At 36.1% G+C, this 16,393-nt stretch overlaps 1 protein-coding gene across 5 annotated transcripts in view; it reads left to right on the top strand.

Moving 5' to 3' along the window:
* LOC136854619 (uncharacterized) overlaps positions 1 to 3,637 on the top strand; it is a 71,190-nt gene extending 67,553 nt beyond the window's left edge. For all 5 annotated transcript variants that reach the window (XM_067131181.1, XM_067131190.1, XM_067131153.1 and 2 more), the window contains exon 5: positions 82 to 3,637. In XM_067131181.1, coding sequence (XP_066987282.1) covers positions 82 to 2,445 — 2,364 coding nt within the window. In that variant the 3' untranslated portion in view covers positions 2,446 to 3,637. The remainder of the gene's footprint in view (positions 1 to 81) is intronic.
* Positions 3,638 to 16,393: the final 12,756 nt, after the last annotated feature.

The following is a 16,393-nucleotide window of genomic DNA, read 5'->3' as shown; positions in this document are numbered from 1 at the left end:
TTTTATATGTAGCTTACTAGCTTTGCATTTAGGCATGAATTGTGTGTTAATCTTTGTTGTTGTTGTTCTCTTTTTAAACAGTTGGCACTGCTTATCAGAGGGAAGTATCCAGGAAGAAGGAAAAAAGTCAATGTTGGTCAAGTGATAAAATTTGTCTACAAAGATTTAAAGCTCAGTAAAGCCACAAAGGAGGGGCCTGTTTCAGTTCCTGAAGCTGATTCAAACAGGCATGCAAATTTATCATTTGTACCTGTGAAGAGTCTACAAATCCATGGAGTAACTGGAAGGACTACAGAACGAAGAGTTCCATCACCCTCAGGCAATCATAGTGAACAACAGAAGTATCATAACCCACCTGCCACTCCAACAACCTCAGCGGTATCATATTCATTTTTAATACCTGATAAAACCAGTTTAAAGGACCTACAGATCAACACATTAAGACCCTCAGTGATTACAGGCGTTGCTCCCAGCACATCATACCAAGTATCAGGTGGTCTTGATTTGTCAACAAAGCAGGCAGGGTCACAAAATCATACTCCTAAGTCAGGAGGAATGTTTTCTGACTATAGACACCACCAGTCTTCCTTAAGTCATAGCTTTATGAAAAGGGTGCCACCATCCTCTAGTAATAAAGTTCTCAATCCACCATTAACATTCGATGCAAGGATGGCAAGGAACAGCAGAGAAGATTTTATGGAAAGTGCAAAATTAATGACTAGAGACACAGCGAGAAGCCAAGAGGACATGAATGTAAGTGAATATCTTGAGAATGAACTCCTGGAGATTAACGACCTGAACAAAAGGGGACCAAATTATACAGTTTCTATACAAGTGCCTACCAGAGTCCAAGTAACTAAACCTGAACTTAACCCCTCTGTTAGACGAGACTCATCTTCGATTGGAAATGAAGACAGTGCCTGCAGAGGGAAAGCTAAAGTTAATCCTATGCTTAGTAATCACCCAAAATACCGGAAATTCTATATTCCAGAATCTGATGTCAGAATTTTAAAGGATTATTCTGTGGAAACAAAACCCCTATCTCCTTTAAGTAGCCCTCCTCTTAGCAGTCCAATGATCCCAGTATCTGTAAGTGACATGACACATGAAGACAGAGTAGGTCGCAAAAGGAGCTGGGATCATGCAATTCAAAGAAGCCTAAGCCCAAGTCCTCACAGAAGTTGGGATTACAGCCTTCGTAAAAGTTTAAGCCCTGAACTTCCCAGGAACTGGAGTCATGGAGTGTTAGAAGGTATTTATTCCAGTTCCTCGGAGATTTTAGGAAGTGATGAGCTGTACTCTAGAGAGGTCACAAAACATGGAGATAATAGTAGACTGAAGGGTTTACCAAGAGAAAGTGTAGAACCCAACTTGCAAGCAATTCAAGATTTCAATGAAAAGAGCAAAGCGGCCACTAGTAAAGCAGACGAAGTAGCTATGAGAGCTATTAGCTCTCCTATGAATAGTTTGTCAATTGCAGAAAATGGATATGCTACTGCAAATACTTCCAAAGGTAGTAGTGGCTCCCCTACTTCATCTTCTCCACCTGGTGCTGCAATGCATCGCCTAGCTGAAGAAATAATCACTTCCAGCCCCCAAGTTGGTGAACCGTCTCAACAATCCGTGATTTGTTCGCCATCTTCCGCTCAGGAGAGAAGATGGTCTGGTAGCACACTTGATAGTCATTTTAAAGAAGCCATTAAATCAGTTATATCAGCAGCAAAGGAAATTCCCATGGCTACAGGACATGTAATTGAAACAAATTTGATAATGACAAGAATGGAAAGTGCTATAGTCAAAGAAAATCTAGCCGTTTCTTATGATCAGCAAACCTTCGAGTCTTTCTCATGCAGTGCTACTTCTGCTCTTAAAGATCTTGAGCTTAATTCCCCCGAACATATCATTGAGCTCATTCGTCACCATCAGTCATGTTCTGGACTTGGTTGCACTACTGAGTGCCAGACGCTCCGCGCTGCTTATGTGCACTTGGTTATTTTTCGACATAAGTGCAGCATTTGGGATTCATTCTGCAAAATTATTGCGAAGCATTCCAGAAGGTGCCGAATTCTCTCATGTGATGTTGAATTCTGCCATTTTGTCAAGCACGAACTGCATCTGAATGGGGTTTCCGTCCTACCCATGCAGTTGCTCAAGGAGCGTCCATCGTTAGAGGAAGCATTCAGGAGGTGTGAGGAAATAGGACCTCATGACGGAGAGCTCCACTGCTGCCATTTTTCGGCCCCAAAGTTGCCCCTCTTCAGCTCTCCTTCTAGACAGCTGGAAGAAGGACAGTCCTGCACTGATAGCCAGCAGACGTCTGTCTTGTCCCAGACCATTGTTTCTGCATTTCCAGATACACCAGCTGGGAATGCAGTGGGCATGCAAGTTGTGAAGACCCTAAATCTCCTGAGGGACCTGTTTAAAAAGTTTCCTGACGTTAGGTGATCACTTGGGTGAATGTTCGAAGCATTGTGATTCAGCTTCTTTGCTGCCAAAGAAGACCAGAATAGTTAAGGAATGAATCCTTAGTACTGTGGTGTGCAGGTACAGTTTTTGGTCGTTGTGTTATTAATGAAAATTAATAAATATAAATGTGTTGGTGGTCTGAATGCTGTCTGCATGACCAAATGACTAAAGTTAGAAGGAAGTGATTGATTGTGAAAGTGATCATATATCCAGGCGTCTACTTCCGAGTCTGTGAAATAAATCTCGACACGAATGGAAACCCAATTTTTATACGAATTTAAATTACATTTATTTTTGTATATATCTTTTCCTCGAGAGTTTTCAGAAAGAACTATTCAAGGAAGATGTTGAGTAGTTTCGTTTCATTTTTTTTTTTATAATCAAGGTCTCTAATTTTTGTGTTAAATTGTATGTTCTGCTAGTTCAGTTTATTATTATTATTATTATATTATAAAAAGAGAAAAACTCTATACAAACTGAATGCCGCTGATGCAGCTATCACCTTCAACACCACATGTATAAAAGAGGGTCTACTACCTAGTATTATTATTATTCAAAGATGAACCCCTATTCATGTCGAACAAGCCAACAGGGGCCACTGACTTGAAAACCAAGCTTCCAAAGAATATGGTGTTCATTCGCACCCAAACTAGTAGTAGTGACTGTGACTTCACAAAATTCAAATTGGAAACGAAAATATTAAAGCATCCCACTTAGCGATGATGTGAAGGTATCTAAAACTGAAAGCGTGGAAGTATATATTTTTCAGTGGAAACAAAAAGCGTGGAAGGAATGTTTCTGTTTCAGTGTATAGTAAAGATGTGTGAAAATCTGATTTTTTGTTTTTGCAAAATAAATCTATGGTATCACACACTGTGACAATTAGTCCATCTGTTATTATTTGTTGTAAAACTGTTAATGGCAATTTATTTTTTAATGTTACTTTATCTTTTTTATTGTTACTTTATCTCAGATGATTTATATTAATTTATTTACCGTTAGCTCCTGTGTTCTTGCAAGCGGGGAGCATTTGGGAAAATTTAAACCTTACTGTTATACCAAAGAAGTGTTGCTATCCTAATTAGCTCATACTCACTGTACAAATTTATTTTATTTTGATATTTAATTTATATCCATTTTATACGAAATAAAATTCACAATGAAAGGAAAACGGGCTTTTCATTCATTCAGCCTCTTAAACAACACGTGACTGTCCTAAGATTGTACCGAAAAATGCACATGACTCTGACTCACCTTTTACGCAATTGTCAAATGACTTTCCATCATAGATGAATCACGATTCTTAGCAGCGCAGACGGAGGTGTTCAAACGCCTCCACGGCGATAAAAGATACGTAGCTATACAGCTGCAGGCCACGTCGTCTGTTCATGGCACTAGTCATCGAATCTTATCTACGGCCTAGGCCCTAGGCCTTGAGATTTCAGGTGGCAATTTTGGACAGAGAAATTTGTTTAAAAATGACAAGAGTGCCCCTTCTGGTAAATGCTCGGGGAAATTCTTTGCAATATTGAACATTTGAGAAAAAAATGACAAGAGTGCCCTCTTTGAATATATACTAGGGGAAATTCTATGCAATATTGGACTTTGAGTTAAGAGAAAAATGACAAAAAATGACAAGGGTGCCCCCATTGGTTGAATATTTGGGGAAATTCTATGCAACACTGTAATTGGAAAATAAGATTTAGGCCAAAGGCCAAGCGCTGGGACCTATGAGGTCATTCAGCGCCAAAGGAAAATTAAGAGTAAAGGAGATTTTAAAGGAGTAACGGGAGGAAAATCTCGCTGATGCACTATGAAACAGTTGGTAGGAGAGGGTGAAAAGTAAGGGAGAAAGAGAATCTGAACGAAGGTAACAGAATGAAAGGGGTTGCAACTAGGGGCCGAAGGGACTCTGCAAGGAACCTCAAGTAATGCCTACAGTGCACAGCGTGAGGTCCACTAATGGCACTACCCCTCTATGGATCTCTGTAATATTGGACACATGAGAAAAAAAAATGACAAGAGTGCCCCCTTTAGGTATGTACTTGGGAAAATTCTATGCAACATTGGATATTATATTATCTTGTCTGTGATGCAATGTGCTTTGGCTTTTCCATGCTGAGCAATATCTAACGTGGGTAATCTCCAACGTATTTTACAGCGAATTAATCGGGATGCTAATATGCATCTAATGAAGATTAATTGGTACAAAATATACCTTAAATACCTTTATAAAATCGTGTGCACTGTAGATATTACTTAAGCTTCCTAGCAGCGCCCCTTCGGCTTCGTAGCTGCAAACATTTTATTCATTTGACACTAGCTTCGCTCATATTCTCTTTCTTCTATCTTACTTTCCACCTAGTGCAACTGCGATGTTTTCCCCTTGTTACGCCTTTAAAACCTTCTTTACTCTCAAGTTCCCTTTCAGCCCTAAATGACCTCACCATAGGTCCCAGCGCTTGGTCTTCGCCCAGAAATTCATACTCCATCCATTCCTTTTGGGAAATCGTGAGATCAGTCAGTTCTACAGCCACAGCCGCTATATCAGAATGACCACAGAAACAGGGTACTTATTGGACAACTGAGGGTGAAAATTATTATTATTAAAATAGTTTAACCAGACCACTGAGCTGACCATCAGCTCTCATAGGGCTGGCCAACTGAGGGTGAAAAAGTCAACTAAAAAAAAAAAAAAAAAAAAAAAAAAAAAAAAAAAAAAAAAGGGGGCCATCTTAAAAAAAAAAAAAGGGGCCATCTACAAAAGATTAATGGGACGTGAATTCACGTTTGCTCTGATACGAGACTGACGTGTTTTTTTTTTTTTTTTTTTTTTTTTTGTCATAGAAATGTGTCGTCATGAGTGATAATGATGTCTGCTACGTTGCACAAAGGTCCTCTTGGTGGCGACACATGGGAAATTTGAGTGTCTACGTGCTAGTGGTCCTTGAGATCTGAGATACGAACTTACGAGCTATTCATGCTGTGATGTTACCGAATATTCAGGCGTCAAGTGAACGCTAAGGAGTTTTCATTACTAGCTTAAGTATACATTCAACGTAAATTATTATTTATATTATTACAAATATACTTTTATTGTAGATTATTATTGTTATTATTATTTTTATTGCTATTATTTTCAATATAATTATTACTTTGAATCTTAGTACAAATATACTTTTAGCTTAGATTATTATTATTATTATTATTATTATTATTATTATTATTTTCCGGGGATTTCTAAGATATATCCTGGAAATTAGAGACTGGGGGACACGATAAGGTAACGAAAGCTAAAAAGTGCCACCTCTGTCATTTCAAATTAAAAAATAGCGATTTCAGTCCATTGCATTGACCACTCTACAACTTCGGCCATTTTATATTGTGTTCAATTCTAGTGAGCATACAGCAGTTAATTAATTATCATCATTGTTTTATGTCCTAATAAGTACATACAGCAGTTAGTTAATTATCATCGTTATTTTATGTCCTAATAAATACATACAGCAGTTAGTTAATTATCATCATTATTTTTATGTCCTAATAAATACATACAGCAGTTAGTTAATTATCATCATTATTTTATGTCCTAATAAATACATACAGCCGTTAGCTAATTATTATCAATATTTTAGGTCCTAATAAATACATACAGCATCTAATTATTATTATCATTATTTTATGTCCAAATAAACACATACAGCAGTTATTTAGTTATTATCAATATTTTAGGTCCTAATAAATACATGCATCATTTAGTTAATTATCATCAATATTTTATGACCTAATAAACACAAAACTTTCTCACCACGATTTCAGAGAGATACGAATGATACCGACAACAGTATTAACAATAGTTTTATCATTTTAAAAAAATATCACTCAATCAATATTATTGTGGTTGCTTTAATTGCTAACGTTACTGTTATCACGAAGATAATATCAATATTGGTGTTAAAACCGGACTCTGAAAACAATATATATATATATATACGAGTATATATATGTGTGTGTGTGTATGAACATATATATATATATATATATATATATATATATATATATATATATATATATATATATATATATATATATATATATATATATATATATATATATAAAATATATATATATATATATATATATATATATATATATATATATATATATATATATATATATATATATATATATATATATATATAGTGTGTGTGCTTGTGTGAGTGTATGTGTGTGTAAACTCTAAGGAAGGTTTAATAATATTTTTATATACTATTCAAAACCCGCCAAAATCTTTATTTTTTCACAATAATTTAAAACCAATGTTTTAAGTAATTTTTCACATCTAAAACTATATCCCATGTAAAAACTCCTGGACTGAAATGTAACGTCACTTTTCAACAGGCATAGCTGTGGTAGTAAACGATATTACACACCTTGCTCTTTGTACGTTCGTATGTTTGTTATATGTATTTGTGCTTTACTCCATACATATAGCAAAATCTTTTTCAAGGGAAAGACATAGAAACCTTCAACTGTTATCTAATAATAATAATAATAATAATAATAATAATAATAATAATAATAATGGAATGGATATAGAGTTAGGCCAAAGGCCAAGCACTAGGACCTATGAGGTCAGTCATCGCTGGAAAGGAAATTGAGGGAAGGTGGGTTTGAAAGGTGTAACAGGAATAAAACCTCGATGTTGCACTATGAAGTAATTGTTAGGAGAGGGGTTGCAGCTAGGGGCCGAATGGACGCTGCAAATAACCTTTGGTAATGGCTACAGTGCACCACGTGAGGTGCACTGACGGCACTACCCCCTACGGGGAAATAATAATAATACAGTAGAGAATTTGAGGTAATCCCTCATGCTTACATAAACCATACCAAGTACTGAGGAAAATTCTACGGATATGTTTACCCAGGTTTAGTTTTTCATAATACATTATTAACAGAATTACTTGTGCATGTGATAGTTGCATCAGTTGCATCTAATTTGCATAGTCTTTTCCATCTTCCTTATAATTGCTTTTTTTACATTATTGAATTATACCGGTAACTCTCCTATAATCTCCATGTTTTCACAGATGGAGAAGTAAACAATTATTGGTGGGAACCGTTTTAATAAAAAGAATGTAATATATTCGAAGTAACTTTGATGTTCGCCAAGAAGTCTTGAGCTAGGTACCAAAATATGGTGTACTGTAGGTCTAGGGGTTTCTTGTTCCTTAAGAGTGTTCCTTGGGTAAGTAGTTTCTGGAGTAAATCCTAGGCCCTGTTTCGCTCAGGCTGCACTTAGCAAGATCACGCCTGAAGAAAAGTGCAGATTGATCTGCAATGGCAAGTCTGGCTCCTTATATACCAGGTGGTCGGTCTGTGTGGGTAGGGTGCTTACCAATCGCTGGTTGGCTGAGAATAAAATCTCGTGCCTCAATTAGCTAGTGAGACTTCTCATAAGCCTATTTCATCTTAGTAATCACAGTTTCAGTGTTGCAGCCTTGCTGAGAGATGGCTGTTCTCCTTGTATGGCAACTTATCTACTGGTATTGCCAGGTGAATGTTTTGGTCACTATTAAGAGTTTTTGGTCTGGGTCTCGTTAGGTCCTGATTAAAAGAGTGCCTGAAGTTGGTGGGCAACAGGAACACTTCCTGTGTCGTGTTCACGAAGTGCTTCTCCTGCTGGATCAGGAGTGCCTTGAGCAGCCATAGGCACCTTGGGCATGGGGACACCACAGTCATTTCTGTTTTCACAATGGTGTCTCTTATGATGTCAATTTGGTGCATCTACTTCATGTTGTTTTTTTTTTTTTTACTGCAACTTCTCCATGGCAGGAGATTCTCTTTGCTAACTATACCCCCAAAATGTTGATCAATGACAGATAATCAAACAGACAGGTCATCAAGGAGATACGAATTTCATTTGACCACTGGTATTATGACGGAGAGCAGCAGTAATCTGACCCTGTAAGCACCTTCAAGCCGTGCTATGACACAAGGATGCACTCTATAATTACAGAGAACGAGTCCGCTATAAGAAACACCGCCCTCAAAAATGTCTGTATCGCCAAAGTACATACACAACTAGACCTTAGCGTACATTAATATAACTGATGAACCAAAAAATCGAATAATAAAGAATGCCTCGGCCCCACCACTGAGGAATCCTTTGAAGCAGACTAAAATAGTATGCCTATTCAAAAGCCCTGTTCATGGATGTCCCGGCTCATAAATTATTATTATTATATTATTCAAATTAACCCCAGTCATATGGAATGAGCCCACAGAGGCCATTGACTTGAAAGTCAAGCCTCCAAAGAATATGGTGGTGTTCACTTGAAAGAGTTTACAGAAGGTAATGGGAAATACAGAAAGAAGAGATCAGTTAATAAAAAAGAAAAAATAAATAAAAAGTAAATAACTATTATGGTGATGAAATGATGATAATGATGTCGATGTAGAATGGGCGAGAGTGAGCGAATGGGTGGGGGGGGGGGATGTTAGAGCTGAGTTGGGGAAAGTGGATGGGTAGAGGGGGGACGGGGTCAGCATGACACGACATAGCGCAACGTGGTCAGGCTGGGCTAATAGTATGTCACGTGATGCAACAAATACTTAGTGGGAAAGAACGTACAACGAGGCAATTTATACTAAATATATTGTATAATGATTTTACCGGTGGTCAAATATGCACCTGGTTACCTGAACTGTACCGGCCCTACTGCTGCCTTCATTGCACCTCACGTGATGCACTGTAAGCATTAGCAGCTTCCCTTCGGCCCCTAGCTTGCACCTGCTTTTCAGCCTTTTACTTTATCTCCATTCCTGCTTTCTTTCTTCAGTCTTGCTGTCCAGCACCTCTAACTGCTACTTCCAGTTCCACCTTTAGATCCTTGTACTTCATCTCATTTTCTGGATCTCTTTTATCTTGCTGTCCAGCTACTCCAACTCCCTTTTTACTGTTTCAAGCGCTGCATTGCCTGAAAGTGCTCCAGTGCTTGGCTTGACAGCCTAAGTTTTGTATATCAAGAAACTTCTTACCCAAAGAACACCTCAAGGAACAACCCCGCCCAGCCCCCGTGACCCAGAGGTTGCTGTGCAATTGGAACCTCAAAACTTCAAACGAAGATGCAACGCATTACTACCCTAAAACAATTATTCTCCTTGCATTTTAACAATTTACTTACATTTTTATCTATTTATTTATTAATTTGTTCATTTATTTTTTCTTTTATAACAACTGAGCTCTTCTTTCTGTATTTCGTATCATCTTCTGTTACGACTCTCAAAGAAACACCATATTCTTTGGAAGCTTGAATTTCAAGTCAGTGGCCCCTGTGGACTTGTTCCATATAATAATAATAATAATAATAATAATAATAATAATAATAATAATAATAATAATAATAATAATAATAATAATAATAATATGGTACCTTGGTCAAGATTTCCTTGCGATCAAAGATACTTTGCATTTTAGATGTCTTCTTTTTATTAATTCCCAACAATGATTATTTAGTTCTCCATCTACGGAAATATGATCAACATAGGAGAATTACTGGTACAATGCAGTAAGTCCAAAAAGCAATTACAAGACTGACTGAAAAGGATTTATACACATCAAATGCAGCTGATGCAGCAATTACATTTAAAAGATACTAGTTTTACGCAGGGTCTTCTAGTTACATATAATCATATTATTAATAAAAAATAAACTACAAAAAGGGGAAAAAAAGCTTTTGTAAATTTTGTTCTACATTTTCTCACTGACGAGGTTATTCCCGGTAAAGGCATTTAGATCAACGAAAAGTAAGAATTTCTTTATTACTATATTAACCTTCTAGTGTAAAAGTTATATATATATATATATATATATACAAATTTATATATATATATATATACACATATACATATATATATATATATATATATATATATATATATATATATATATATATATATATGTGTGTGTGTGTGTGTGTGTGTGTGTACACAGTATATATACACGCACCTTTTGTCGCTGATAATACCTCCAAGCGGGTTACAAATAGCCCCAGAGCCCAGAGCGTGAAAAAGGAAAAAGTTAGTTAGCCTAGGCCATCCTACCTACAGTAAAAGCTAACTAAAAACCTACCGCAACCTGCCTAGCCTATAAAAATAAACACTAACTTTAAAAACTGTATACAATCCAAATAAGTAAGAATAATTCACGTCGTCTTTTTATACTAATCGTGTATCAAATAGAAAACAATGAGAATTATGTCACTAGTGAGCCAAATGTGTTATTCAAGATCTTCGTCTCGTTAGCCTAGTCCGACCACGGTTTACCAAAACTACGAGTTCATGAGTTAACTAATATCATTAAACACAATGCACCCAGAGGTATTGTATTGTATGCAATATACGTAACTATGTATCTTTATAACGAATACTGTGTAAGGGAGAGCACATAGAGAGCGTTGCCAAATACTCGCTTAAAAATATAAAAAAAAAAACTATTTTGCTAAACCAGACGGTGTAGACAAATACACTTCGCCCAGACCGTGGCTAACACCAACTCCTCAACGAATCACGTGACTCCGAGACAACTCCTCTACTGTGTGGAATAGTCACGAGATTGTAAGTAAATAAATTAATAAATACATAAATAAAAATAAGTAAATAATAAATAAATAAATAGAGGTGAACTGAGTGAGATAATAAGGATATCTGCACAAAATGACAGAGGGCAAATTTTTTTTATAAGCATCTGCCATAGTACTGATGTACACATACCTAGTGTCTAGACACACGTTTTTTTAAAGCAGCAATACTTAACTTTTTTTTTTTTATAAAGAGAGCGTCCCTGCGAATTGACATATACTAATCGAGGTCTAGAGCTTTGTATTATGTATATAGGAAGCGACAGTGTCCCCGAGATCAACAGGTCCAGCTATAGGTGATCATGCTATCGTTATATATATATAAAGATAAAATCCACGAAGAAACGTATTTTATCTTTATTTATATATTCATCACGTTCCATATTTTCGTGATTCAGTTATATATATATATATATACATATAATACATAGGAAAATAAGCGTATAAAGTTATCCGGATTGCTTCTGCAGCTCTAAGACCTTCTCTAATCATCATTATTATTACCTTTAATACTATCATTAGGCCTATCCAAGATGCAACCCCAGCTGGAAAAGCAGACTGCACAAGAACTGGCCCACAGAAGTAAAAAGTAAACTATATAAGAGGAATAACGCAGAAAACCGAACAAGATGGAACAAATAAACTGAAAACAAAGACTCCCAGTTTGAACTTCTGAAGTTCAATCAGTTACATGACTAGGCCTATTGGAAGATCATCCTACAGTCTGGTCAAGACTGGTAAATCATTTATTAGAGTTATTCATAATGTACATTCACTCACTCATTCCGTAGTCCTATATGAGCCACCGAGGTCATGTACACCACGTAAGGGCAAAGAGAAAAAGGACCCGAGACTATAGCAAAATTCAGGTGAAAATGGCTAACAAATAAAAACAAGGAGTTACATAGCAAACTGCGGCTAGGAAATAATTCAAGTAAACGTGTGTGTGAGAGAGAGAGAGAGAGAGAGAGAGAGAGATCCCACACACCACCCTCTGCGCGAGTTGAATTATTCATTTAAAAAAACCTAGTTACAAACATTAGACATGATGAAAAAATCAACTTCACATTGTACTACCAGAGAATATGTGCTCTCTCTCTCTCAGACACATACACAAAGCCCAAACAGCACACACACACACACACACTTACAGGCTTGAGAGCTAACTGCACTTTCTTCCTAACGACTTTTCGCTTCCAATAATTACCGGTATCAGCTTTTCGGTACAAAGTATCAAGAATAAATTGGGTTTCTAGTTTGCTTGACAATGCAAGCAGGTCAGTAAATCTAGACCAGCGGTTCTTAAACTTTTTTGCCTTGCGCCCACCTCTGCATTATGTATAAATTCCACGTCCCCGCCCCCCTACCCCTGAAAATTTTGCCAACTATAAACTATATACAATATGTTCCTTATTTGCTTATATGAATATATGGATGAATGATAGATTTTTGTTTCATTGCTGTTAAATTTTTTTATAAGTATGCACTGTACTATATTTCAGTTCATAAATAAGACTTGAAATGAAAACTGACATATATATTTTGAATTTTTGGCATGTTTTGAGATAATAATTAGAAAACATGTGGAAGCAGTGATAATGTTTTTGGCAATTTTGCAATTAATATCACAAATTAAAAAAAAAAAATAGGCACCATCTGGCAACCCTGCTTGCGCCCCCCTTAGAAGCTTCTGGCGCCCCCTTAGGGGGATGCGCCCCCTAGTTTAGGAATCACTGATCTAGACTCTCTTTCATAATCTTTGCTTGGCAAAGTACCTGCCTATAGGGTATTTCTCAATCACAACTTTAACTGAATTTTCCTTTCCATTTTCATTTACAGAGAAAAAGGAAAGCTATTTATACTTCCGGAATACACAATTCGTTTCTGGCAAAAAAAAAAAAAAATACATATGTAAACAAAAAATGTACGAAAAAATCAAAGAAATCTAGGCCTATAATATATTTAGGCTATTTTTTTTGTTACAGAATTTACACATAATGGTTCATAATCTATTCAAAATTATAATACACACACACACACATATATATATATATATATATATATATATATATATATATATATATATATATATATATATATATATATATATATATATATATATATATATATATATATATATATATATATATATATATATATATATATATATATATATATATATATATATATATATATATACACACACACAAGCGCTGATATTTTTAACTTACCAGCGTATTTTTCATTGGTGTAAAACTGTTTTGATACTCCACACAACCACTGTTTTTGCTTTCGTACTTGTCCTTGCAATTCCCAAAACCATTATTTGGACGAATTAGCAACTGAATTTGAATATATTTTTTATTTAAAAATTACGTTTCTTCAGCTCCTAACGCTCAAAATTTTAGATATTTCACGCACTTAACTACACACCACAACGACCTAAGGGAAACTAAGGTAACATACTAACACTGTCTAACAGTGACATACAAATACCTACTGAGTGGCCTATTCGTGTGACGTCACTAGGTTTGAATGGGTGAGCGAACCGGCCCTTGGTTCTCGTTAACTAATTAGAGTCCGGAGGTCCACAGCAGGCTTGAAATCGGATTCTCGGGACTTTTTTTTTTAAAGGAAAGTTTAGTTAATTTAAAAAGTTAGTTATACACCTAATAGTCACTTAGTCATGGTAGAGGCTTAACCAGGTGGAGAGCGGTTAGTGTAGCAATCTAATTCAAAGTTTCCCTCCAAGGGAACGGGCATACGTTTAGACTAATATATTAGACTAATATATATATATATATATATATATATATATATATATATATATATATATATATATATATATATATATATATATATTAAGGATGTTTGTTTGCAGAATGAAATTATTCTAATTAACTTCCGTATAGCGGAAAATTTATATCAAAAGAACGGTTCTTGAAAAATACGGAATTCCTCCACTTGGTAGATGTTTTCAATTCAATTCTTGAAAAAGAAAACGGTGCCTTTTGAAAAAAAACACAATGTCACCTGGTTATGGTCAAGTTAGTAAAACTTGTGAAGGAAAACTCGTAAATATAGTTTCGATTTTCATAAGGTAAAAGAGAGCAAGAAAAACCACTCCAAGGTATTTCTTGTTGAATAACACAATTGTGCCAAGGAGCGCGAAAGGTGATGAAACCACAGTTTTACTTGTGCTTACCTTCCAAAATCCTCTCGCTCTCTCTCTCTACACACACACACACACACACACACACACACACACACACACATATATATATATATATATATATATATATATATATATATATATATATATATATATATATATATATATATTGCTGTTTATGTTTTAAACCCAAGGGGATTTATATATATATTACATAAACATCTCCCGTGACCAGAATTCGAACCTAGCTATTCTAATTGAGAGATGGATGGACAGTGTCACTGTCATACTGGTCAGATTAGATGTGCTTATCATATAGGCCTACAGTTCCCTTGGAGAGTAAGTTAATACTACGGTAAGGTAAATTTTTTTCAATTAATATGAAGTATGCATTATTCAGTTAAAATAGTAAGGAACACAGTCTTGACAAAACCTTAATGAGGGATCTAGTAAACATATTAACTGAGGACAGTCATACAAGTCGTACAGTACTTGTTTTTTTACAACTATTATAAAACTTATATAAAACAATTCCTTACCTGATAAGGTATTCTAAGGAACAATTCGATATTTTGTCAATGAATGTGACTTCCTCTATGGAAATTCACAAAAAAACAACACTAGCATCATGATTATTAGTCCTTGTCATTATTTGTGCATGTTATTGTAAAGTATAATTTAAAATACGCATACTGTAACTGCCAAGGATTCTACCCAATGACGTCAAGAGGTCTTATTTAAGAAAGCCATCTTTAAAACTGCCTTCGCCAGAATACGAAGTGTTATGTTGCCTGACAAGGGTACTTTCGTGTATGAAATTATGACAGCAACATTACAATCATTTTGCATTATAGCACAGATTTATACCAAAGCTTCCTATAGCTAGATCTATAGCTATACCCGTTGACCTTTTCTCGGGATTTTTCCAAGCGCACGAAAAGTTGCGTCAGCCTAAGCTCGCCCCCTGACTCTGGGTCCCAACCAAGGCACATATGGCTTTCTCTCTCCTCGTGTACCCAAGAAACGCACCATACCAACCCCTGCGAGTTGAGCTTCTGGCATATTGACTTCTCCCGTTCTGTAAGATGGTGTAACCGACAGTCGCAACAATATTCACGACGTAAATCTGCTCTCTTCTGGCACATTGCCGATAATTAACGCTTATTTTCCCGGGGTTGGTCTAGCGATTTGGTAAAGCCGTGATACTACTGTAACTGCAGAGTAAAGTGTTCTGTCAAACGTTACTTTTCTAACTTTCCTACCCTGTTGATCTCCTCTGTGATGAGGACCCGTTAAGCGTCTGCTCTGAAAACAATGGGACATTTTTTGGTACGTGTTTACCATGACGTAAAAAGCTGTAGAGAGAGAGAGAAAGAGGCGACATGGGTGGCTATCGCGTCTAGTGTACAGAAATCAAAGCCTTATTGCGTGCTACTTTGTAGAAATCAAAGCGGCGGAGAGAATTAGACGCACTCATTATTATTGATTTTAAACAGAAATTGATGGAAGTTGCAAGCTTTCGTTTTAGAAAATAATGATTGATTTGACTTCAGATAGTCGAGGGATGTTAAAATGAAACAGGAGGTAACTTGAATGTTGCTCAATCTTAAGGACAGGACTAACATCGAAGATTCCACACCAAGGAAGTTTTTTATTTATTTATTTATTTATCTATTTGTACATGACAGTTATTTGTGGGAACGCAAATGAAAATAGCACAGTTTGAAGCAATTCCCTGTGCTTTGGTTCAGCCTCTCTTGGGTTTGTTGGTACACTAAAGGGCAAGGTGAACAATTTAGCCACGGTACCGAGGTGAGGTGTCTGCTTCACACATCTGCAATCCCATCTTTACACATCTGCACATGCGTAACCGATTTCTCTGTGCACCACAGATGTAGTTTGCAATTAATGGGTCTAATTTTCCTTTCTTGTACGGTGCAGTGTGTCGCTTGATGATTTTCATCATCGCCCAGTCTAATTTTTTTCGTGTGTTTGCCGAGTGTCAACTTATACGTTCACACTATCCCTTCTCTAGGTACTATTATGAATACTGAAACATGCTTTTAGCTCTCCTTGAATGTAATAGCAAGGAATTAAGACTTGATCACAACTT

Source organism: Macrobrachium rosenbergii, chromosome 3, assembly GCF_040412425.1.
Source record: "Macrobrachium rosenbergii isolate ZJJX-2024 chromosome 3, ASM4041242v1, whole genome shotgun sequence".
In the NCBI taxonomy this organism is placed as follows: Eukaryota; Metazoa; Arthropoda; class Malacostraca; order Decapoda; family Palaemonidae; genus Macrobrachium; species Macrobrachium rosenbergii.
This window is presented reverse-complemented; position numbering and strand designations above follow the sequence as displayed.